At 44.1% G+C, this 22,497-nt stretch overlaps 1 protein-coding gene across 1 annotated transcript; it reads left to right on the top strand.

Moving 5' to 3' along the window:
* The first annotated feature begins 262 nt into the window (after window positions 1–262).
* On the top strand, window positions 263–16,773 carry LOC148000892 (uncharacterized). The gene is made up of 6 exons (XM_087586746.1): window positions 263–535; window positions 9,726–9,804; window positions 10,900–11,062; window positions 12,199–12,330; window positions 12,787–12,963; window positions 15,898–16,773. Exons 1-6 carry the CDS (start codon window positions 263–265, stop codon window positions 15,920–15,922), a joined length of 849 nt encoding a protein of 282 aa, XP_087442872.1. The 3' UTR covers window positions 15,923–16,773.
* Window positions 16,774–22,497: the final 5,724 nt, after the last annotated feature.

The following is a 22,497-nucleotide window of genomic DNA, read 5'->3' as shown; positions in this document are numbered from 1 at the left end:
CGGAGACCCGCTTCTGCAAGTACGGGTACTAGTCCACCTCAGAAGATGTCCAGTGTTGGGAGAAAGCTAAGCCACCCGGGGCGACAGAGGATGGCAGCAGGGGTGCTCTCAAGGTTCCGGGCTCCCCCGCCTACAACCCGCAGCTGGAGCCCTGTGACAAGTTTGCAGAGCATGTTCCTGCCAGGCACAGAGGCTTCCTGGAGCTGTCAGGGGAGCCCGCCAAAGGAGTGGACCCGGGGCGCTGGAGCTGGAGAGTGGCAGGATGGTGGACTGTGGGCGCCTGGTGCATTGGTTAGACATGGCGGGTCAGGGCGCCCTCCGCGGATGGTGCTGTTCTTCAGGCCCCGCGGCTGATGCAAGGCGCTGCTGGGGCACTGCCTTGCCACCCAGCTTGGTGCCACGCTGCTGCGCCTATGGGAAAGGGCCTGGCAGCCTCCTGCCCTGTCAGGGTGTGCACCTCCTGCAGGCAGCCTTTGCTGTGCTCGAGGGAGCTGGAGCTGGCCTCTTAGTGAAGGGCTCCCAGGGCTTCTTTGGGGTGAGCTGGGGCAGTTGTGTCAGCAGGCAGCAGCCCAGGCCAGCCTCTCCAGAGTGCACAGGTCCCTCTCCTACAAAGACATGGAGGCTGCTCTAGCCAAGGTGGGCCCTCGGGCTCCTCCCAAGGAGCTGTATTCGTTATTTGAGTGGGACAAACTGTATGGGTCCTGACACTGAGGGTGGCAGAGGAAGTCAAGTCTGCCTGGGGTGTGGGGGGACTGAGGTGGAGATGTCTTTGGCCAAAGGAGTGATGAATGTGGGGTGGGAGAAGAAATGCTCTCCTGGTGGATTTGTTTTTAATGGGAAGGAAAATGCCTGCAGATTGATGCCGTAAGCGTCGGTGGACTCAAGTTTTTCCTATTTATTGTGGACCGGAGGTTCGCCATCTCTGCTCAGCAGACCAGACACACCTGACGTGAGTTGGCATCGGGGCCTAAGGAACTCCTGCTCTCTCTCCTTAACCTCTGTCTCTTGTCCTCTGGACCACACCCTCCTTTCCCATTCTACTTTCTCAGTACTGGCCTAGTTTCCTCCTCAGGGTGTTGTCACTTACCCCTTCCTTTTCAGCTCCTCCTTCCCACCCCCATCTATCACCCTCTGCTTCTGTCTCTGCCTCACCCTGTGTCTCCCTGATGCTGTGCTTTAACCCACCCTCCCTCATTGTTATGACTAACACTGCAGAGACTCTTGACAGAAGTTCTTTTGGCCTGGAGGCTGAGAAAGGTGGACCAGGTAGCCCCAGGCCTCCTCTGTACCCTACCCACCTGAAATCTTGGGGTCTTAGGGGTGGGACAAGGATAAAAACTACCCAAAGAAGGCTTTTGTTTTGCTCTTTGGTTTGTTCATTTTTTTTTTTTGAGGGGAAGTCCCAGAAATGCAGGTTGCTTAATAATTTAGGTCTCTTATTTTTGTAATATGTATTTTGTATTTGATGTGTTTTGTTTTATTTTGACAATTCAGGAAGAAACTGACCTCAGAAAGAGTGTTTGAGTTTGACTGCTCTCCTATTACCCCAAGTCCTGTCCCTGGGGAGTAGATTCTCCCAGACAAGAGAGGTTTTGGCTAATGAGGAAGACCAGACATGAGCCCCATACTGCTGTTCCAGGGATAGAAACAATGTATCTAAGAGCTTCCTCCCCAGGACTAGCTTGCAAGCAAGAGGTGAGGATGGGTCAGAGGCCCCAGAGGAAGGGGCTTGCTGCTTTCTTGCCATTCTCCACCTTGGGCCCCAGTCCTCAGCTTCCAGTGGTCTGCAAACCTTCCAGAGAGTTGGGGTACTCTTGTCCATTTTCTGCCTTAGAGGTGACCCAGGCAGAAGGTTCTCAGGCTATGTGACTGAAAGTAGGTTCTGTCAGAGATGCTCAATAAAAAGCTAAGAGGATTTCCTCAGGCATGAATGTGGTCTGGCCACAAGTCTGGCTGGGCAAACTATTGAATACTAGGACCCAGGCCACCTGTGACAAGGCAGAGCAGTGCCCTGGAAAGGTTTCTGTGTCTCTGTGTGGGGAATGTCTACTTGTCCCCGTGGAGTGCTGGGTCTGGCTAGACCTGGAGGGCCTGAAGGGAACTGGGTGTTTTCCTATGATTCTGGTCCAGAGCCCTTCTCTGCAAACCACATCCCTCCTGCTCCTTCTCTTGACAAGGCTTCACCTCCTTGGCCCCTCAGGCCATTTCACAATCTTTGGTGCAAGAAAGGACCCCTCCCCCCATCTTTGTCCCACCTTAACCTCCCTGCTTTGCCCCTACAGCTCCTAGGTCCCTTCATTTTCTGGATGCTGAGGCTGCCATGAGAGACATGGCAGGGGCCGAGTGCTGAGGGCAGATGTGAGCAGAGGAGGGTGAACAGGGGAGTTGCTGTGTCCCCTTCATGTTTGTTCTCTGCAAGCCGCTCCTTGGAGCCAGCCAACCAAGTGCAGGACTGGATACCTCAAAGTAGCCTCGAGTGATGCTGCAGATGACCCTCCATGGGGCACAGAATAGGGGAATCTCTAAGATCTCAGGGTGGGGGTGGGGATACCAGGGCAGGGAAGTGAGGTTGGGAACCCAGCTGTCCTTTCAGGCAGCAGCACCACAAGGGGCTAGGTAAGAGATAATGGACCAGTACCTAAGGTCCCCACACTTCCTTTGCTGGGCTCTTTCTGTTTCCAGGTTTGGAAGCTTTTCACAAGAAGATAGTTAGTCCCCAGCGGCAGCACCTACCCCACGAGCATGGGGCAGGATGGCAGGGCAGAATGGCAGGGCAGGTTGAGCCCTAGCAATGTTGGGGTCATAGCAAAGAATCCAGGGATAGAGCACAGGGGAGGGCACACTGGCCCTCCATTCCCTCTGCTAACATTGGTTTGGGATCCTCTCTCAGTTGTGACACATTTCTACCTCATTTTGCTGTATCTTGTACATCCTGTTTATCTCCTGTCTGATGATGCTCTGTAGTTATGGTCTGTCTGCCTCAGAAGAGACTGTATTTTAAAAGAAAATGTTATGCAGTACTAAAGATTAAGAAAAAGAAATAGAAACACAGAGAAAGATACAAAGAATCAAGAAAACCAAGAACCGGTTCTTTGAAAACCTCAGTAAGATAGAGAAACCTTTAGACAAACTAATTCAAAGTCACAGCGATTGTATCCAAAGTAACACAATCTGTAATGAAAGGGGAAAAATACCAACAGAAAATGAGGAAATTAAAAAATCATGACTCACCAGAACTGGGAAATCTAGAAAAAATGTGAAATTATACACAGATACCATGTACAAAGTTAAGTCAAGTTCAGTTAAACTATGTAACCAGTTCCATAACATAAACTGTCGTCCTTTTAACCCTCCCAACAAAGTAGCCCTGCCCATAGGAGGCCTCTAAGTCTCTAATCTGGAGGGAGAGTGTACAAAACATTTTTGAGGCTTTACAGACAGATGATTTGGTTCCAATCATAGAACTTCTATATGTCTCCAAACATTTTCATCCATAGGATCATGAAAGAAATGTTACTGCAAAGTGTGTGTAACCACTCACTGTATTCATGCAATCCCTGTCCAAGTTAATGAACCCTGCAGCATCCGGCTGGCCCACAAGTCACCTCAGAGAAAGGAGGCTCACACATCTGCTGCATTGCAGGCTCACTGCTGGCTCTGTGAGTTATGACACAGAGTTAAGCAAAGGATAAAAGGCTAGAACTTATATGCGCAGACATAATTTAAAAATAATCTGGATATGATAAAAAAAGAAAAACGGCTTGTAAGTGGACATGCCAGGTGGTACACAACTTTAATCCCGGCACTCAGGAGACAAAAGCAGGTGGATCTCTGTGGATCTGAGGATAGCCCAGTCTACACTGCAGATTCCAAGAAAGCTAGGGCTACACATTGAGACCCTGCCTCAAAAACAGATAAATAAATAAGTAAATAAATAAATAAATAATCTATAGAACTGAGGAAAGGGGTCAACCGGTAAAGAACGTGCTTTGCTAGCATTAGGACCGGAGGTGGATTCGCAGAACTCATGTTGAAAACAACAAAAAACAAAATCAAAAACAAAAAGACAAAACCAAGAGAGGCAGTGAGTTCCCTAGGACTTTCTGGCCAGCAGTCTAGACTATGTGGCAAGTAAATTCTAAGCCAGCAGGAGACCATGTAGATGGCATCCCTAACGTGACACTCAAGGTTGTCCTCTCTCCTGCACACGAGTGCACCTGTGTGCATGCACACACACACACACACACACACACAGACACACACACCAATGAAAACAATACTAAAAAGAAGAGAAATTTTCTGAGCCTTTAACAAAATGTTTCGTCTCCTGCAGCAGGCAGGAGAGAGTGTATCAATGGGGAACAGGACACAGGACTGCAGCCAGCATCAGCAGGATGAAAAGGAGGCCAACACTGGGAGCTCAGCCCATTCACCATGAGAGATGGAGGGGGAGGGGAGGGCCAGAGCAGCTTTACCAGTGAGGGGGTGAGGGGTGTGAACCAGCAGAAGAAGACCAACCCAGGGGAGTATAGGGAGACATCAACTGGAGCTCCCACTCCCCACCAGGACACTCATAGAGGTTTATCTCTCCTCCCAGGCACCCACCTTGGCTCCTTGGCAGACTCCACAAACTTCCTCCCAGAGAACAACAGGGTTTGATGAGCGATGTTAGGGTTAAACCCTACATCATTATTTTACCATATCATCACTACTACATTTCAGAGAGTGCAGTATAATTTGTTATTGCTCAAATTAATGTATCATAGATGCTAGAGAAAATACAATGAACTGAGCAAGCCTGTGTGGCCCTCTCTGTGCCAGTAACCAGGAGAGCGTTCCTCATCTTATTCCCCTTTTCAGGTAACTTTACATATCTCAGACTGAGGCCATTTCTATATAGGAAAAAACACAATGTTTTGTGCAGAAACCATCAACTGCAGAAGTCATAGTGTAAGTTCTGCTTACTATTTAGAAGAAACCGAGAAGAAGAATTTCGATCACATGGGCAATAGGTATAATTTCCTGAACGAAACACCAATGGATTATGCTCTACGATCAAGAATCAACAAACGGGATCTCATAAAACTGCAGAGTTTCTGTAAGGCAAAGGACACTGTGATTAGGACAAAATGGCAACCAACACATTAGGAAAAGATTCTTTACCAATTTATTTGATACAGGGCTCGTATCCAAAATCTATAAAGAACTCAACAAGTTAGACTGCAGAGAGCCAAAGAACCCTATTAAAAATGGGGTACAAAGCTAAACAAAGAATTCCCAGCTGAGGAATATCGAATTCCTGAGAAGCACCTAAAGAAATGCTCAACATCTTTAGTCATCAGGGAAATGCAAATCAAAACAACCCTGAGTTCCACCTCACACCAGTCAGAATGGCTAAGACCAAAAACTCAGATGGCAACAGATGCTGGTGAGGATGTGGAGAAAGAGGACCACCCCTCCATTGTTGGTGGGATTCCAAACTGGTACAACCATTCTGAAAATCAGTTTGGAGGTTCCTCAGAAAATTGGACATTGCAGTACCTGAGGACCCAGCTATATCACTCCTGGGCACATTCCCAAAAGTTGCTCCAACATGCAAGAAGGACACATGCTCCACTATGTTCACAGCAGCCTTATTTATAATAGCCAGAAGCTGGAAAGAACCCAGATCCCCTTCAACAGAGGAATAGATAAGGGAAATGTGGTACATCTACACAATGGACTACTACTCAGCTATCAAAAACGATGATTTCATGAAACTCATAGGCAAATGGATTGAACTAGAAAATATCATCCTGAGTGAGGTAACCCAATCACAGGAAAACAAACATGGTATTCACTCACTGATAAGTGGATATTAGCCCAAAAGCTTAAATCATACAAGCTACAATCCACAGACAACATGAGTCTCAAAAAGGACAACCAAAGTGCACGTGCTTCACTCTTTCTTAAACGGGGGAACAAAAGCATTCATAGGAGGGGGTATGGAAGCAAAGTTTGGAGCAGAGACTGCCTCACATTGGTATACAGCCCATATATATGACCACCAAAACTAGATAAGATTGATAAAGCTAAGAAGTACATGCTGACAGGAGTCAGATGTAGCTGTCTCCTGAGAGGCACAGCCAGAGCATGTCAAATACAGAGGCCAACGCTAGCAGCAAACCACTGAGCTGAAAGCAGGATCCCCGTTGGGGAATTAGAGAAAAGATTCAAAGAGCTGAAAGGGCTTGCAACCCCATAAGAACAACAATGCCAACCAAGAGCTTTCAGGGATTAAACCACTACCCAAAGACTGTACATGGACTGACCCAGGGCTCCAGCTGCATATGTAGCAGAGGATGGCCTTGTTGGGCACCGATGGAAGGAGAAGCCCTTGGTCCTGCCAAGGCTGGACCTTCCAGTGTAGGGGAATATGGGGGGAGGAAGGTGGGCAGACGGGTAGGGAAAACCCTTAGAGAAGAATGGAAGGGGGATTCGATAGGGGACTTCTGTTTGGGGATCCAGGAAAGGGAATAACATTTGAAATGCACATAAAAAATATCCAATAAAAGACAAAAGGGAACATGGCCTGCCTAGTGTACTGTGATTGGTGTAGCACTCTGTGAACCTACCTTTCTTTCAGCATTAACACATTTACCGTGTAAGGTGTGACACTTCAGTGAACATATGAGAAAATAATGACACACAGTGTCCCACTACTAAAATAAACCAAATACTAACCCTAACTTACTGAATACGATTTGCGGTTGATGTTTTCTGTAAAAAACTCTCTTTTTATCTTGCTATAAACACAAGTGTTGGGCCCTACCTTGGGGTGTTTCCCTTCCCCCTGGCTGAGCCTTTCAGCCTGCTGTGGCCAGAGGTTGTTGATGACCTTGGCAGCTGCTCTTGCCCCTGTTTTGGGGTGGGGACTTTCCAGGATGTTATTACCTGGTTCCTGGTTGGGGTCTTCCAACTGCTACTTTGAGACGTGTCTAGTACTTTTCCACTGCTTTTGCCTCTTGTATATAAGGAAATCTCGGTAAAGCCTGGACGGCTTTCTCGCAGGCCCACGACCGGTTCTAGTGTGGTAATGATGCAGGAGTCCCAAATGGAGGTTCCACTGGGATTGGAGAGGACAACTCAATGAGATCATCCCAGGAATCCGGCCGGTGAAAAAGGAGGGATATAGTGGGGAAAATGGGCCACAAAAGGCCTCAGTAATCAAGATCCAGAAGGACCACCAGAATTGAAATCACGTGCAACGAAAAATAAAGATTTGGGCTAGTGGTGAGTAAACCTTGTAAAAAGCGACAAGGTAATGATGATAAGATATTTTTTGTGTATGTGTTCTTTTAGAGTTATGCTAAAACCTAAAGAAGTGATGTCAATTCTCATAGATGCTTTTAGCCTTTTGACCCTGACTAGAGACCGTTTATACCCTAGACAAGAGAGAAAATGGGTTTAAGAGAAAAACAGTCCTTCTGGACTCTCCACAGATGCTTTGGTGAAAGAAGGAAAATGAGCTTAAGCTTTTTTGGAGCTCTCCTGGGGACAGAAGGAGGGAGGCAGACGTCCTGGCTCCTTGCTGGCTCCTATTGGAGAAGTGCTTATCTCTGGTTCTGGGTCCTTTAAGTACGATATCTGGGATCTTTTGGTGGGACACCATCTAGCTCCTTCCCTCTATGTCTATTGTCTGTCCTTGGTGCACCAAGCTGTCCACGGATGTCAATTTATGTCTGGGTTTTTGCTTCTCGTTGCTTGAATGTTTTGTGTTTCATGTTTAAGAGAAAAAAATGGTGAAAACTTTAAAGGCTGGTTGATTCCCCCCTTGATTTAGTTTTAAGTCCTTTCAAGAAAGAAACAAATAAATAAAAACAGTTTCAATTGACCTTTGGAGCCCTGCATCCTAGATAACTGTTTATCTCTGGTGTTAACTGTCATGCGTGTCTGTGACTGAATCCGGCCTCAATGGAGGAATGTAGCTAGGAGCATAGGTCTGTCCACTGGGGAAGCTCCCCAGGGGGCTGGCTAAATGTCTACACTAGCTGGCCTTCAAGGTGCCAGCAGCTTCAAAGCTTCTATGGTAATGGATCTGATGTCTGTTTCTCTTAGAAAAATCTTAGATTGTGATTACTGGATTCAACAGGTAATAAGGTACTTCTTTTAAAAATGAAAGCAACAAAAAGTAAGAATGGTGTTTGATCTAAATACTAAAGATATGTGTAATCACTTCATTTTTTTCTGTTTGGTTTTAAATGTATAATACGCTCTACATGTCTTGGCTATAGGTTACTGGCTTTTAAGTTATTGGGTATGGTTAAAAATTTGTAACATTGGTAACAGAAAGTTGGCTTAAAACTGGAGTCATTCTAGACAACAAGTGCCATGAGCCAACCCAGGGGAACAGGTCTAGATTGGGATACTATTTGAATATAACTCTTATCATGGAAACCGGACTTATAAAAGAATTTAGGGCAATGTCTCTTTGTTGGGGTATTAGAGCCTGCAGCATCGTTCGTTCATATGCAAGGCTTGGCCGTCATACTTTATAGCATGAGGAATGGACTTGTTGTTTTGGAGAGACTGGATTTTGGAGGATAGATAGTTTGGTGGAGGGTGAGTTTTGCTTTCCAAAGTTATGGCTGTGCTCAGGTGTTATAAGGGAAACTTAAAGATTGTGGTTAATGATTGCCAGTGTTACATTGGCTACAGTTTACAGTTCGATCACAGAGAGATGCAGGATTCTAACTCACACATATTTGTAATTAAGGAAGAATCAAATAGGTGGAGATTGTTACGAAGGGTTGATGAGGCTATGGAACTTATAAGAGCATTGCAGCCTGGTTGCTTACTGCAACTGCTATTTCAAGAAATACATATAGAATTATTATAGGTTTAAGAGATTGTTTTTATGCTGTTTCTTGCACTCTTGGGTTGTTGTGAAATATTTCATTTCTTGTGTTTCCTTGGGTTTTGTTTGACTTGCCCATACATTTGTATGTCTTTTTGAAAGAAAAATGTATTCGTTTTTATTTATTTTGGTGAATTGTTCTTTGGATGACTTTTGTCTGTGGTTCCTCTGAATGCAGTTCCCTAGGGGGCCAGATGAGGGCACCAGATACCAAGTTATAAATGATGGTTAAGCACCCTGTAGGTCCTCTGAGTGAAGCCAGCAGGTTGCCCAGGTCAAACTCCAGTTCTAGCTCCTGTGCACCATGATGTGCTACAGCTTCTCTGCTTCCTCCTGCTCTTCCTTGGCCAGCAGCACCTCTGCATTCTGCCCCTCCATGGCTCTCGCTTGGGTCTCAGATCCCTCACTTTTGGGGATTTTAACTTTTAAGAATGGAGAGAAAGTTTACAATTTGATGTTTGCCCTAGATATGAGCACCTATGTTGCCAGGAAAAGTGAGGTTCCATTGCACAAAATGGGATTGTAAGACAGAGATTTCAGGAAAAAACATGGGTGAATATATTGAAACCATTCCTCCTCCCAAGGCACACTCCATGAAACAACATTCTCCAACTTGCATACATTTAAAGGTATAGGAAAAGAAATATTGGCCTCTAGGGAACAGTATAAACTGTGGGAATTGGATTATATGTCACACACATGGACCCTGGACCCTGGGTTTATACATTTCAGGAAGAAGAATATTCATCATCCAAGGTCTTTAGATCTTTGGCTATTAACAAATATGTTCTATCATTTCAAGGCCTGATACAACTCTCCCTCTCCTCAGCAACAGAGCTGTAATGAAGCAGTGAGAACTCTGAAGCTCTGGAAGGAGAGTGTGCGAATGGGTGTTCCCTCGCTCAAAAGTGAGTCTCTGGAAAAGCCACTGCAGAAACTGGTCAGTCTGGGTAGAGGTAGTTAGCAAGTAAGCTATGGCATTTCCCAGTAACATCACCGCTAGTGTCTTCCCTGGAAATTCTCTTGTATCCAGGAGACACTAGAATCTTCTGTGATGTCAGCAGTGTTGTGGTGACACCAACTGCCTGAGCGATTTCCCTTCATTTCCTAATGGGTTCCCAAGGAGGCATGTTCTCCAGGATCCTCAGTCTCTTTTGGAGGGACAATCATATCCATGCAGAGACCAGACCAAGGCAGAGGGAGGCCAGCCTTCTATCACGTTGGAGAACAAGACGAATGGAAAGGTCCTTGAGGAGGTCACGTGAGTACTGGGCAGGGCAAGGGGAGCTTCCTGGAGGAGGTTGGCTTGAGCTGGTCCTTCCAGGAGTAGGATGTATGATTTTGAGCCTCAGTTTTCCTAAATGGCAGACCCAGACACAACAATTTCTGATCATTAGTTTGACAGAGAACCAAGAACTGTTATATGTCAAGGGGCTTTCCTTGGATCTCTTTAGTGTCATGGGCAGTGTCAAAGAATACCAGGATGAGTGTCTGTAAGAATAACAAAGTGTCTCTCTCAGGATAGGCTGTTGAAGCACTTCATTCTCAGCTGTGTCCTGTAGACTACGTGGGTAATTGATGCCAAGAGGGATACTCTCCTGGTCATATATCATGGTCTCAGTTACTTTGTACTTGAACACACGTGACTAGGGATTCAAGATGTTAAACAGTTTGGACTCAAGGACTTACCTGCCTCACATCATACATTAGCTTAGAAGGTCCTCGAATTCTTCTTCTTTAGGCCAGCTTTAGAATTTCAGTGCAGAAGAATGGCTATAGTAGGTGTGGTCTATATCTATGATGGCATATGTCACCATATGGCTATGATGGTGGGGAACAGGGACTGAGCTGAGTTCAGCTTAAAGATAGCTTTCTTGCTCCATCAGGGATTCACTCTATCTGTAGAACTGTTCATCCTCAGACTTCTGTTTTAGAGTAAGCATAGTTTTTCTTAACACTATGTCCACATATATGCCTGTTTACTGGTGTTTATCTACCTACAGAGTCTGATCAGAAGGCATCATCCCAACCCTCCACGACACCTGTTGAGGAGGAGAGAATGAAGCGTTTGGAGAACCTCAAAATTGCCCTCCACAAGATGCAAAAGGAGAGAGATGAACTCAGGAGAATCCTGGCGGATTACCCAGGAAAGAATTTAAATGACAGGTAGTCACAGTGCAAGTTCTGTTAAATCCACATTTCCTCACATCACAGTAGGCTACAACTCCAGGGTGTCCTCATGGTCAAAATCACTTTCCTGATTGCATCAGAATGTGAAGATCAGATGGGAATGAGAGGGTGGCACAGGCTATTTTGATTCCTACAAACGTAAATCATAGCCTGTGGCCTCAATTACATACTGGGAATGAGGGTAGTAGTGTGTGAGCTCTCAGTGTGTGGTTTAAGTAGCCTGGACAGTTGTTGGGTTGTGGGAATTTCTAGGTGCTCTGGTTATGAGCAGTCATTGTTGTAATTGACGTGGAGGTGCTTTGGGTTCAATAGGTCCTGTGAAGAGCTGGAGGGACCTAATCCCTCTTGCTGCCTCACATGTCTGACTGCACTGTCAACAGGGGATGATTGCTTTTCTCAGATTTTATTGATTGTATTTTGAGATAATGCCACATTCTTGTATTTATTTGGCATTCTAATTGTATGAGAGAGAGAGAGAGAGAGAGAGAGAGAGTTTTGTGTGAGTTTGTGTGTGTGTATGCATGTGTGAGTGCGTTTGTGTGTATAACTTAAGATCTGGGTATTCTGTGTTCTGATTTGGCCTGAGAATTATCCTGTGTCAATTTCCAGGACATGATAATGATGTGGCTGGGAGCCTCACTTTGAACAGTACAACATTTCACATCTGCTCAGGTGGACACACATGGGAATCTCCTGGTGTGTGTTATAAATTCTTTTCCCTGTAAATACTGTCCATGTTCCTTTGGGTTTTCATGTAGCAATAGATTCTATGATTGAGAATTGTTACTTAAGAACAGGAGAATAGGCTTCATGGGTTTAAGTTGGAGCCTGGATGGTGGCACAGGACCCTCGAATGTTCTTGGCAAGCTAGTCTATTCCTTCAAACCCTGTCAGGGAGCTCAATCAAATCAGCTCCCTGCTTTTGTTTCCTGGCACTGCTGTCCCCGAGGCCATAATAATAAACTTAATAAATACCAAATGGACCCAGTACCAAGGAGCAAGGGTGTGGCATGTCCTAGGCTGGGGTAGTTCAGGATTCAGTCTAAATTCATGTAATTCTTGTATCCTTCATTCATAATGTTATTTGATCCTTGGACCACGCCCTGCCACAGGAACAAGTTTGAGTCCGAGATGCTCATGATGCAGCACGAGGAAGTGATGAACGACATGAAGAAAATGAGCGAGCAGATCAATACCGCTTTGGTCAAATGTAAAAACCTTACACTGGAAAATGATTGGTACTGGTGAGTAACTTACAAGGTTGTGACCCCAGCACTAGGCAAGCATATGTCAGCCCATTCTTATCTTTGAAATAAAGTGAGGATCAGGCTTTATAGTGTTTGAAGCAGACCAGGAAGCTTGTCTCTAAGGAAGGCTCTAGGACACACAGGACACAGAAATATTGGCCTCCAAGGGACATTCTAATAAAAAGGACATATAAGCACACATAACGATTAAGTCCTCTTCTGGGAAAAACTTGAATCAATGGTGTCAGGTTTTTGAGAAGTGCCCTGAGTCTTCTGGAATGTTGCTCTTTTCTCCATTTGACCTGTCTCTATGTTATGCTCCATGGCTACTGTGGATGTGGACTATAATCTGGGGCTCTCTTCTGATCAGGATCCTAGATGAGGAATGGACTTGGAGAAGTGGGAGGAAGTTGGAGACTGGCTGGGATTCACCATTTTTTCTTTGTGTCTCAGCCGCAGCTTCTGCCCCCTCCTAACTGAGTGTTTTGAGCTGAAGAACAAGGCCCAGAGAGCATGGAATGAGTACAAAGGGCTTCTAAGGGATCAGATTGCACTGGAAGAATCCATTAAGGAAACAACAAGGTTCTGTGGGGAAGCCAGTATGAAAATCCATGTAACAAGCAGCCTCAGGTAGGATGAATGAAACATCAAGGGCAGGTTTTCCTGATATCTCAGCATAAACCAAGTCAAACCAATTTAACCATTCTCTAACTTATCCAGACACTCTCCTATGTCTCATCCAGTTGTTCATTTCTTTGCCCATTTACAAAACTTTCTGTGATTCTAGCTTCATGCAAGAAACTGGAGGATTGACAACCAAATCCTCCTGCTCAACTAGAAAATGCATTTCCTTAAGGAGGATCTGTTGATCACACATTGCACACTTACATGCCATTATGCTAGAGGGATGCCATGTGGTAGCCGTCTTTGTAGTGCACAGAACTGATTAGAGTTCAGTTCAATTGCCAAAAGAATGGCTCTCATTGTCAATTATGATGGGCTTGTGGACTTTCTCTTCTTTTCCCTGTACATTGAAAATGGTCCCTTCTGCCTTTCCAAATGGTGGTTCATAGTGACAGAGCTTGAGAAGTAGTGTGTCAGTCCTGTTCTATGTCAGTGGTTTAGTGTTCTTTCCTGTGGCTTATGTCCTGGAGCTGACTGGATGAACAGGGATGTAAGAAAGGCTTCTCTCAGGGTGAGGGTTTGTGTGAGATACGTGAGGATTAGAGGGAAATTTTTCTCCAGCTCTCTCAACCTAGTGTGCCCAATAAGTGCATTCCCCATACAGGTTTACTCTATAAGGGATGGACAGCAGTGTCTACGCTCTCACTTGACACATTTCCTTTGCCTAATCTGTATTCAACAACTGTGCTTCCAGAAGGATGGCCTCCTCATTATTTTCTGCTTCTCACTTATGATTTCTGTTCTCTCTCTCTCTCTCTCTCTCTCTCTCTCTCTCTCTCTCTCTCCCTCCTTCCCTCCCTCCCCCTCTCCATTTCTCTCTGACTCTGTGTGTGTGTGTATGTGTGTGTGTGTGTTTGTGTCGTTGGGCACAGATGTGTGAACATGGTTATGGCTATGGTACATATGTTACATTGGGAGTTGCTTGTTTTAAGTGTTTGCGGTATGGGTGCTTACATATAGAAGTGTGTGTATATGTGTGTTTGTGCATATGTGTGTGTGTGTGAACACAACAAGTTTCTGAACACAGACATATTTATATATATTGTATTAGTCTATATGTACACATATAGAAATGTAAAAGAGAGAAGAAGAGGAAACGCAATGTTTCCAATTAGTTTTAAACTGTTCTTAATGGGGTTTTGATTACTATTGAAATTATTACAGTGGGAAAACTATTCATCAACATTGACATTACTTGGAGAAATCTCAGGAATAGGGTACAGGGATGTGAGGAGAGGCTGCTGTGTGAAATCCATGTACCTGAGTGTGGAAACTGCTGACTCAGGGCTCTTCTGCCTTCTTTGCTCTTGGTGTGCAGTAACACTGGAAGGTCATGTGCTTGTTGTGTCTTCTCAACATCCTGGTTATGTTAATCTTTACCTGCCACCACTTTCTTCCCAGATTGGCCTAAACTTGGTTGAATATACCTTGGCTTTGGAGTTTGCTCTGCAATTTGTTAATTGAAAGATTAATTTGCTTAGAGTTGAATCTGCAAGCAGAAGATGTCCAGGAGATATGCTGAGGTGTAATCACATTTTGCTTCAGACAGAAACTTAGGCTCAAAATAGTCCACAGCACTCACCCTGTGTTGGGTTGTGGCACTCTTAACCATTGTTATTCAAAATCATTTGATCTGAGTGAAAACCATCTGTAAGGAGGGTTTAGAAAGTGATGACCCTCAGACATTGCTGGAGGTGTCAAATGGGTAGCCCTGTGAGAAGCCATGCACAACTCTTGTGAAAGTTCAACCTTTGACACAGCGATTCCAGAACAAGAAGTAGGTGTCAGCAGAGAAACTGTGGCACATTAGTGTTGTAGTGGTTCACCTCAGAGCAGCCATGAAGCAAAACTATCCAGAAGTCCACCAGTCAGAAAGTGAAAAGGTACAATGTTGTCCAGCATTTCCATGGACTGTGGCTGAGTTTGATTATACCTGCCAGCATTTGACTTTGAATCAGTCAGCCTTATCTCACTCGAATTATATCTGATAGCATCCCATTACACGTTTTACCTTGGATTGTGGTTGTGGAGATTTCCTAGCTCTTTGTACTGGTAGTTTGGCTGCCCTGTCAGGTACTGTATCCTAAAGGGACCTCATATTGAAAAATGCAGCTCACTTTGCATGCACTGGGAAACAGTGAGCAGAGGACAGAAGAGGCTCACCTGCCCCCACCCAGTGCTCTGTTGCCTGAAATCTGCCTCCTGTGCACAGCCTTGTGAACTTGCTAAGCAGGCTTGGGTAACAGGCCTAGATGTCACATTTCTAATTCCTGATTTTCAGGGGAATACACTTTAGTGGCTGAGAAGATGCAGCATCATTTCGGTGTCACTGAGATGATTTGAAAGCACAGGATGAGAGGACCCAAGTAGATTCCCTGTACTTATAAACTGTCTTATTGCATGTGTGACTTTCTACATAGTTCTCAGCATCTGTCAGCTAGGAGCAGCTCAGAATATTATTCCTGTCCATTTTAAAAGAAATTCCATCCATGAAGTGTATGTGATCCATAGAGATTCTGGCTATTGTGTACTGATCCCTCCAGTCTGAGCTCTCTTGTATTATCTGAGCCCAGTGCCTTAAAGTCTCCCCACAAATAGTTTATGATACCCATAAACAAAAGAGTGGTATAGTTTATTTTCTGCATGAGTATCTCCTTTAGAGTTCAATGCCTTCTCTTGGCAAGATTTCCATGCAGTATATTCTTCCCATATATAATATCACTTCAGTGTGCATGTACTTCTTGAGATATTGTTTCTCTGGGTCTTTGCAGATATTAAGGTTGTCAGGTGGACCCCAGGCATATTCCTGCACTGGAGGAATAATGATAGTCTTCATTTCAGTGATGGCCAGGCCCCCAAGGCCTTCCTATTGTTTTCTAGGTTGTTCACATCTCTCCTCATCTGACATTGAGACATTGCTACATGATATTAAAATGTATGTGGACGGTTGGAGTTATCTGCTGTTCAGTGTTCAATTTTTAGCAGTTTTAAAAGCTGGGAAAATATGCAGGCCTGTGGGATCTCTTACCCTTCTGTCTTGGGCATGAGAAAATGACCTCAGATGAAAGATCATCCTGGATTATCCTGCTGAATTGTGCGCTGTGTATGGGAGAAGTGACATGGCAGGTCCTCACCAGGCCTTTTCCACCCCTAGGTATGAAACACTCCAGCAGACGCTTTCCCGTGGCCCAGACCAGGCCTACAGCTCTCAGAGACAGACCTGTCCACCAGGAGCACTGAGGGTGCAAAGATTGACAACTCCTCCCGCATCTCAGTCCTTGTAACCGTTCCAATCTTGGGCTGAATTTGAAAGACCTTGAGATGTGGCATGGAACACGCCTCACGTTTAACCTTTTGACGACTTGTCCATCAACAACCAACCACCCCGTATGAGGCAGGTCGACATTCCTCTTGAAGAGATTTTTACCATCTTCCCTGCCGTTCTGCTGTGTTTGCAAGGCCAGCAACAGGCTGGAGTTACATGTTGAAAAATCAGCATTAATTGAATGCTGACTAATTTACTTGTTATATTTGGTTTTTAGTTTGAAGTTTGGTTGTTTTATGCATTTGGTTTTATTTGTTTTTTTTTGAAGTTTTGTTATTCATTTGTTAACTTTAGTGTATGTAATTAATATTAATTAATTAATATTCCTAAGGCTATATACATTGAACTCATTGACTCCCCAATTTAAAATGTTCTTGAATAAATTAATGTTTGTCTATAAATAAAAATGTGACCTTTAACCCTTCACTCACAAGGCGGTCCTGAGTCGTGTGTGGTTCTTCCTCCTGTAACAGCACAAGTGTAAGGCAACAGTGGTTTTCTGCAAGTCTCATGAAGCGTAGGCTTCACCATCAGTTCACAGCCAGCCAGAGCTGCACAGGAAACTGTGCTCTCGATGTAGACAGTGTGTCATGCTCTGTGGAACCCCCTTCATGATGAAAAATATCCTTGCTTTATCCCTGTGGTCACAGAAAATTTAGCTTCCTTTATAATGACAAACACAGAAGTATTTCTCTAATACATTAGAGGACATACAAACATTCATTATGGGAATATAAAATGTTCAGGACACACAGAGTTTGATGCCTGTGGATTCCTTGAAATACAGCATCAGCTATGACTGCACATTTAATGAATTCCACCAATTTTAGAGGAATGAACATTTTTACTATTTTTGTTGTTGGTTTGTTTGTTGTTATTGATAATGATATTTTGCTGAGTTCATTTTGATATATATCATAGCCTCTTTTGGGCGGAGATCTTACAGTTTTGAATTATTTCTTTTTGTAATTTGTAGTGATATTTTTATCTATATTTCAAATATTATCCCCTTTCCAGTTTCATCCCAGAAAACCCCTATTCTCTCCCCAGAACGCCCACCTCCATGTGGGTGCTACCCCAAGTGCCTGTCCTCTCCCTCCACCTCCCCATATTCGTTTGCATGCAATTCTGACAGCAGCCAGCAGAGGGCAGTGGATGTCACTCAGACCCGATGTGACAAGAGAATTGTTAATTGCCCCTTAGGTCCTCTGGGATTCAAATTCTCAAACAGATGAGCCATGTCTCCAGTCCCTGTCCTGGACTTTTGTAATGAATTCTATTATTTACAACTTGTCTGCCAATTCTGGGGTTCATTGAGAGAGCATTATCTAATTTGTCATTAATAATTTTTTAAATGACCATTTACAGAAATGGTAAACATTATTTCCTTGTGCACATTCACTAATGGGATTATATAAAACATATTTTAAAAACTAAAACACTATATTTAAAAAAACGTAAATCAAATGGGCTATATATATAAGCATAATACTCACAGATGAAGAAACTTAAATGACTTAGAAACTCATATTAAATATTTATCCTACTTGGACACTACAGAAATGCCAATCAAAATTATTCTGAGATATTTTTTCATACCTTTCATAACTTAGTTTAGTAACACATAAGAGAATTCCCTCCTACTGGGTATGGAGCAAGGGGAACATTGAGATTCTCCTGTAGATTTGCAATGCAAATTTCTGTAGCAACTTTGGAAATCAGAATGCAGTTTCTTCAGGAAGGTGGTAATGGGTAAACCTCAAGACACAACACCAAGGCACATATCCTAATGTTGACTCATCCTAGTATAGACACCCTTTCTCCACCATGTTCAGTGCAGCTCTCTTATAATATTCAGAATTTGGAAATATTCAAGTGGTCCCTTACGAGATGAGTGCATAAAGAAAGCATGGTGCATTTCCAGACTGGATTGCTGATCAATAACTACAAAAGGAAAAAGGAAAGCATGCAATTTTCAGGACAATGAATGGAACTTGTAAAATCATCCTGGATGGGGTGATCCAGATCAATGAGGACAAATGGGATACATATTCACTGTAATCTGAATGTTAATTGTTCGACCTGTATAACTGTATGATCAGTTTAGTGTAAGGGTCAAGGGACGTGGGCCACACTGTCCCCATTTTCGGTGTTGTTTGCCTTGATCATACGGTCGTATGCCTTTCTGAAAGAGAAATGTATTCATTTTTATTTATATTGGTGAATTGTTCTTTGGCTGACTTTTGTCTGTGGTCCCTCTGCATGCAGTTCTCTCAGTGGCTAGAGGATGGCACGAGATATCCTGTTATAGATGATTGTTAAGAGCCCTATAGGTCCTCTGAGTGAGCAGCAGATTTTGCATTGGGTTCTGTTGTTTATGGTTTGCCTCTCCCCAAATGGTTATCTCTGATGTTAACTGTCATGAGTGTCTCTGACTGGATCCAGCCTCATTGGAGGAATGTAGAGCTCTATGAGCTGGGCAACAGCTGATCTCCTGGGAGTCAGGTAGTACTATCTCTGTTTAGGGTGTGCCTCCTGGGTCTCTGGTTTCAGCAGGCCTCCAGGGTCCCTGGAAATACAAACCCACAGGCCTCATAGAATTTTGAGAGAGTCTGTACTGTTATTTTCTAGCTTCCCTTCCCATTTCCTACATCTTCAATAGAGCACAGAGTTGACAACTATGAATTATATTTCCTAGGTGCCTCTCAAACCAAGAGTTTGCATGTGACTAAGTTTTGTCCAGAAACATATGAACGGAGTCCATGGGCAAAATGTCTGCCATTGTCTTCATGATGTTTACCCTCCGTAGTATGGAGGATCAAATTTCCATATTCTTAAAGATAGTTGATTTATACAATATCAAGAATGTATGTGTAAGGTATCAATATCCAGTGTTCATATTGTCTTATTTTGGCTCCCAAAAAGTTGTACTTCCAGACCTGAGGGTCCCTGAGGGCTTCAAGTTGCCATTGCCAATGTTTGGACAGAAAGACATAAGGACAGGGCAAGGGATTGGGAGGGAGTGGAGGATGAAGAGAATCACCATGATCCAGAGTTAGAAGGGTCAGATTTAAGAGCTACAGAAGAGAAAGCAGCCTACAATGTAGGTGGAAGGGAATAGGACCCTATTGGGGGAGTGGGGTGTTTCCCAGAAGGTAACAGGCAGCAAAGATAAAACATAGATATAAAAGGTATTAATCCTGGGATGCTGGGTGGAAGGGAGGTGTATGGTAGCTGTCAGGAGGATTAGAAATGTCCAGACATTGATTGTGTGTGTGCCTGTGTGTGTGTGTGTTTCATTCTCAAAATCAGAGAACTCTTGGGCAGGTGCCATGACTGCACTAAGGAGCCAAAGCTGTTTAATTAATTCACTGCTACAGTCTGGTACATTGAGGTACCAGGTGAGGGTCATATTAACCTGGACACGGGGTACACCGCCCAGTCAGCCAAGGCACAGTTTATTCAGTTTCATTTCTGTTAAAGACAAAGCAGGATAAAAGTTTCCCACTGTTTCTAGTCTCTCCAGAAGCTGTTTCCCTAGCCATAGCATATCTTGGATCTTAGTGACCCAAACCACCTTGCAGAATGAGAAACATGTCAGCTATCCAACTCTTAGACGTGTTAGAGGTGCTTCTGTCTAATTAAGCTATAAAGAAAGTTACTTTCTCGTGAGAAAATGACCATGAAGTCCACGTCCTCAGGTTTGCAGCTTCCTTGGCAGACAGAGCACCAGGATCCTCTGCTTGAGGACGTTCACCTCCTCTGTATCTCAGTGTGGTGAGAGTGAGCGAACCATCCTAGGGTGCCCTGCCTCTGGAAAACTAGGAACAGTTGCCTCACGGCATTTCTCTACAGTACAGTAAAATAGTGTCACCCCTAATCCCTAGAGAATGGCTCAGCAGACAGAGGGACCTGTGGCCCTCAATAGCCGGAGAAATGCTGCCCTCTGTGGATTGGCTGCCTAATTTTGGGCTATCACAGGCAAGGAAAAGTCTCAATATTTGCACCAGATCCAGCCTTTTCCAATAGTTTGGCCCTAATAAATTTAAGGACACAATCATTTTAGTATTAGTAATTTATTCCACATTTCATCTACCTAATCCAGACTGTACCTAAATCGGGGAAAATGAAAGGAAGTAAATTCTTAGTCATCTCAGATGTCAGAGTCAGGGACTTAGAGAATTATACAACGTTTGTTGTGTGACTAAACCTTCAAGAAGTTCCTCTTAAGCCTTGAGTGTGACCAAGGAAGACTAAGCCAGAAAGCAACATTCTGGTTCACTTTTATACCAGACTCAAGGACAATCATACACAACACACAGTCAGTCAGACATTTTATGGCCTCTCCTGCTCACATGGAAACCATGGAGCCAGAAACCCAGACGATAAACTTCAGTCCAAACAAAAGAAGCCAATTAAAACAACAACAATAAAGAAACCTGGTTTGGTGGCACACACCTTTGCTGGGGAGACAGAGACTCCATGTCCTCCCTAGCCAGCCAGCCCAGCTGACCTGTCCTATTCCGAGGCAATGAAAACTCCCGGTTTATAAAAATGGTGGACGGCACCTGTAGAGTAACAACCAAGGTTGTCCTCCGGCCCCCACACATGCAAGCTGGATTCTGGATGGTGTTTCCTTCTCCTCTGGAAGACACAGGAAACTCTACCATTCAGCTCCTCCAAGGCTTCAGGCATCTGCATGGATGGCACAGCAAGAGGAGAGACAGTGTCAGTGCATCCACTGCTCCACCATAGTCTGCTTTCTCATTAATAAACAAAAGGCCTCCCAGGAATTCTGAGGCCTGCAAAGAAGGAGGTAGAAACAGCTTTTGAATGACTCCAAAGCGTTTTTAAAAAATCTATTGAGTGGGTTCTCATTTGAAGTTCATAGAACACTCACTTCCTAGTTTGAAAATTGGTATTTGAGGAGCAAATTAAACATCGAAGCTTTTTAAAAATGTATCTTAAGGAAACCAAAAAGGTCCAAATGATGACTGTTCTATGTATAGAAGACTGTTAATTAAGAATATGGAAAGCAAGACAGAATCAGAAAAGCCCACATTCTGTAATTCCTATTAAATTCAGCAATTTAGTTACTATGTTGAATTCTAATTAAAATGTTTAGTTGTTGGGACATAAGAAAGTCACATAGGACCAAAAGTAACACTGCAGAGATTGCTTTCTTGTGGTTGGTGGTGAGGGAGGGGCTAAGGGATCAGTGAAAGCTCAGACTGGACCAACAAGCTCATCAGGAAAGGAGATTGCCACCAAGCCTGGTGACTTGAGTGTGATCCCTGGAATCAGGTCCAAAGGAGAGAACTCCTCCCAAAAGTTACACTTTGCTACATAGTACACAGTGGCAATCATGTACACAAGTGCACACACACACACACACACACACACACACACAGAGAGAGAGAGAGAGAGAGAGAGAGAGAGAGAGGAGAATAAAAATAATATATTTTGTAAAGGTTCGAACGTCACAATGCCTTAGAATGAATCTTAGCATCCAATCAGTGTTGCAGAACAGAAGGGAGAAGCAGGCCACATTCAGCAGGAGCAGTAGGCCAAGTCTTCAGCAAGCAAGCAAGTTTCTAAGAAGGTGGGTCCTGAGGCAAAAACGGTTGGGAACCAGGCTGTGTCCGAACAAATGGACCATCAAAGGATTTTTTGAGAACTCGATGCAGACATTTGCATTTGTACCAGAATTATTGTTAATGTTGGCATTCATTCTACACTCCACCCAGCAGTTACCTAGCAACAGCCAAGTAGGCCTGGCTTGCTATAAAAGAGACTCTTTAGCCTCTCATGTTCCCTGACTCTAACCCCTTTGCTTTCCCTGACCCATTCCCCTTTTCTTCCCCTGCCCCATTGCTCTTCACATGCCTGATGCTCTAGAAAGCCAAAGAGGGCATCAGATCCTGTCAGTTTTGAGTTGACAGGTTCTTGCTAGAATAGAACTTGGATTCTCTGAAAAAAAGTCCAATGCTCTCAACCACTGAGTCAAGCTCCCTGGGTAAGCCATCCCCAAATAGGAGTTGAAGTGTCATTTCCACATCTAGATACCAGGATAAAGAGTCCCACCTCTAAATCCCATCTGTGAGTTCAGAGCATTCCAGGGTGATCTGAAAAGATCTTCCCAGTACAGGCCCAAT

The sequence above is a fragment of the Rattus norvegicus genome, chromosome 15 (assembly GCF_021556685.1).
Source record: "Rattus norvegicus strain SHRSP/BbbUtx chromosome 15, alternate assembly SHRSP_T2T, whole genome shotgun sequence".
NCBI classification, from domain to species: domain Eukaryota; kingdom Metazoa; phylum Chordata; class Mammalia; order Rodentia; family Muridae; genus Rattus; species Rattus norvegicus.
The sequence above is the reverse complement of the archived record's forward strand: the minus strand, read 5'-3'. Positions and strand labels throughout refer to the sequence as shown.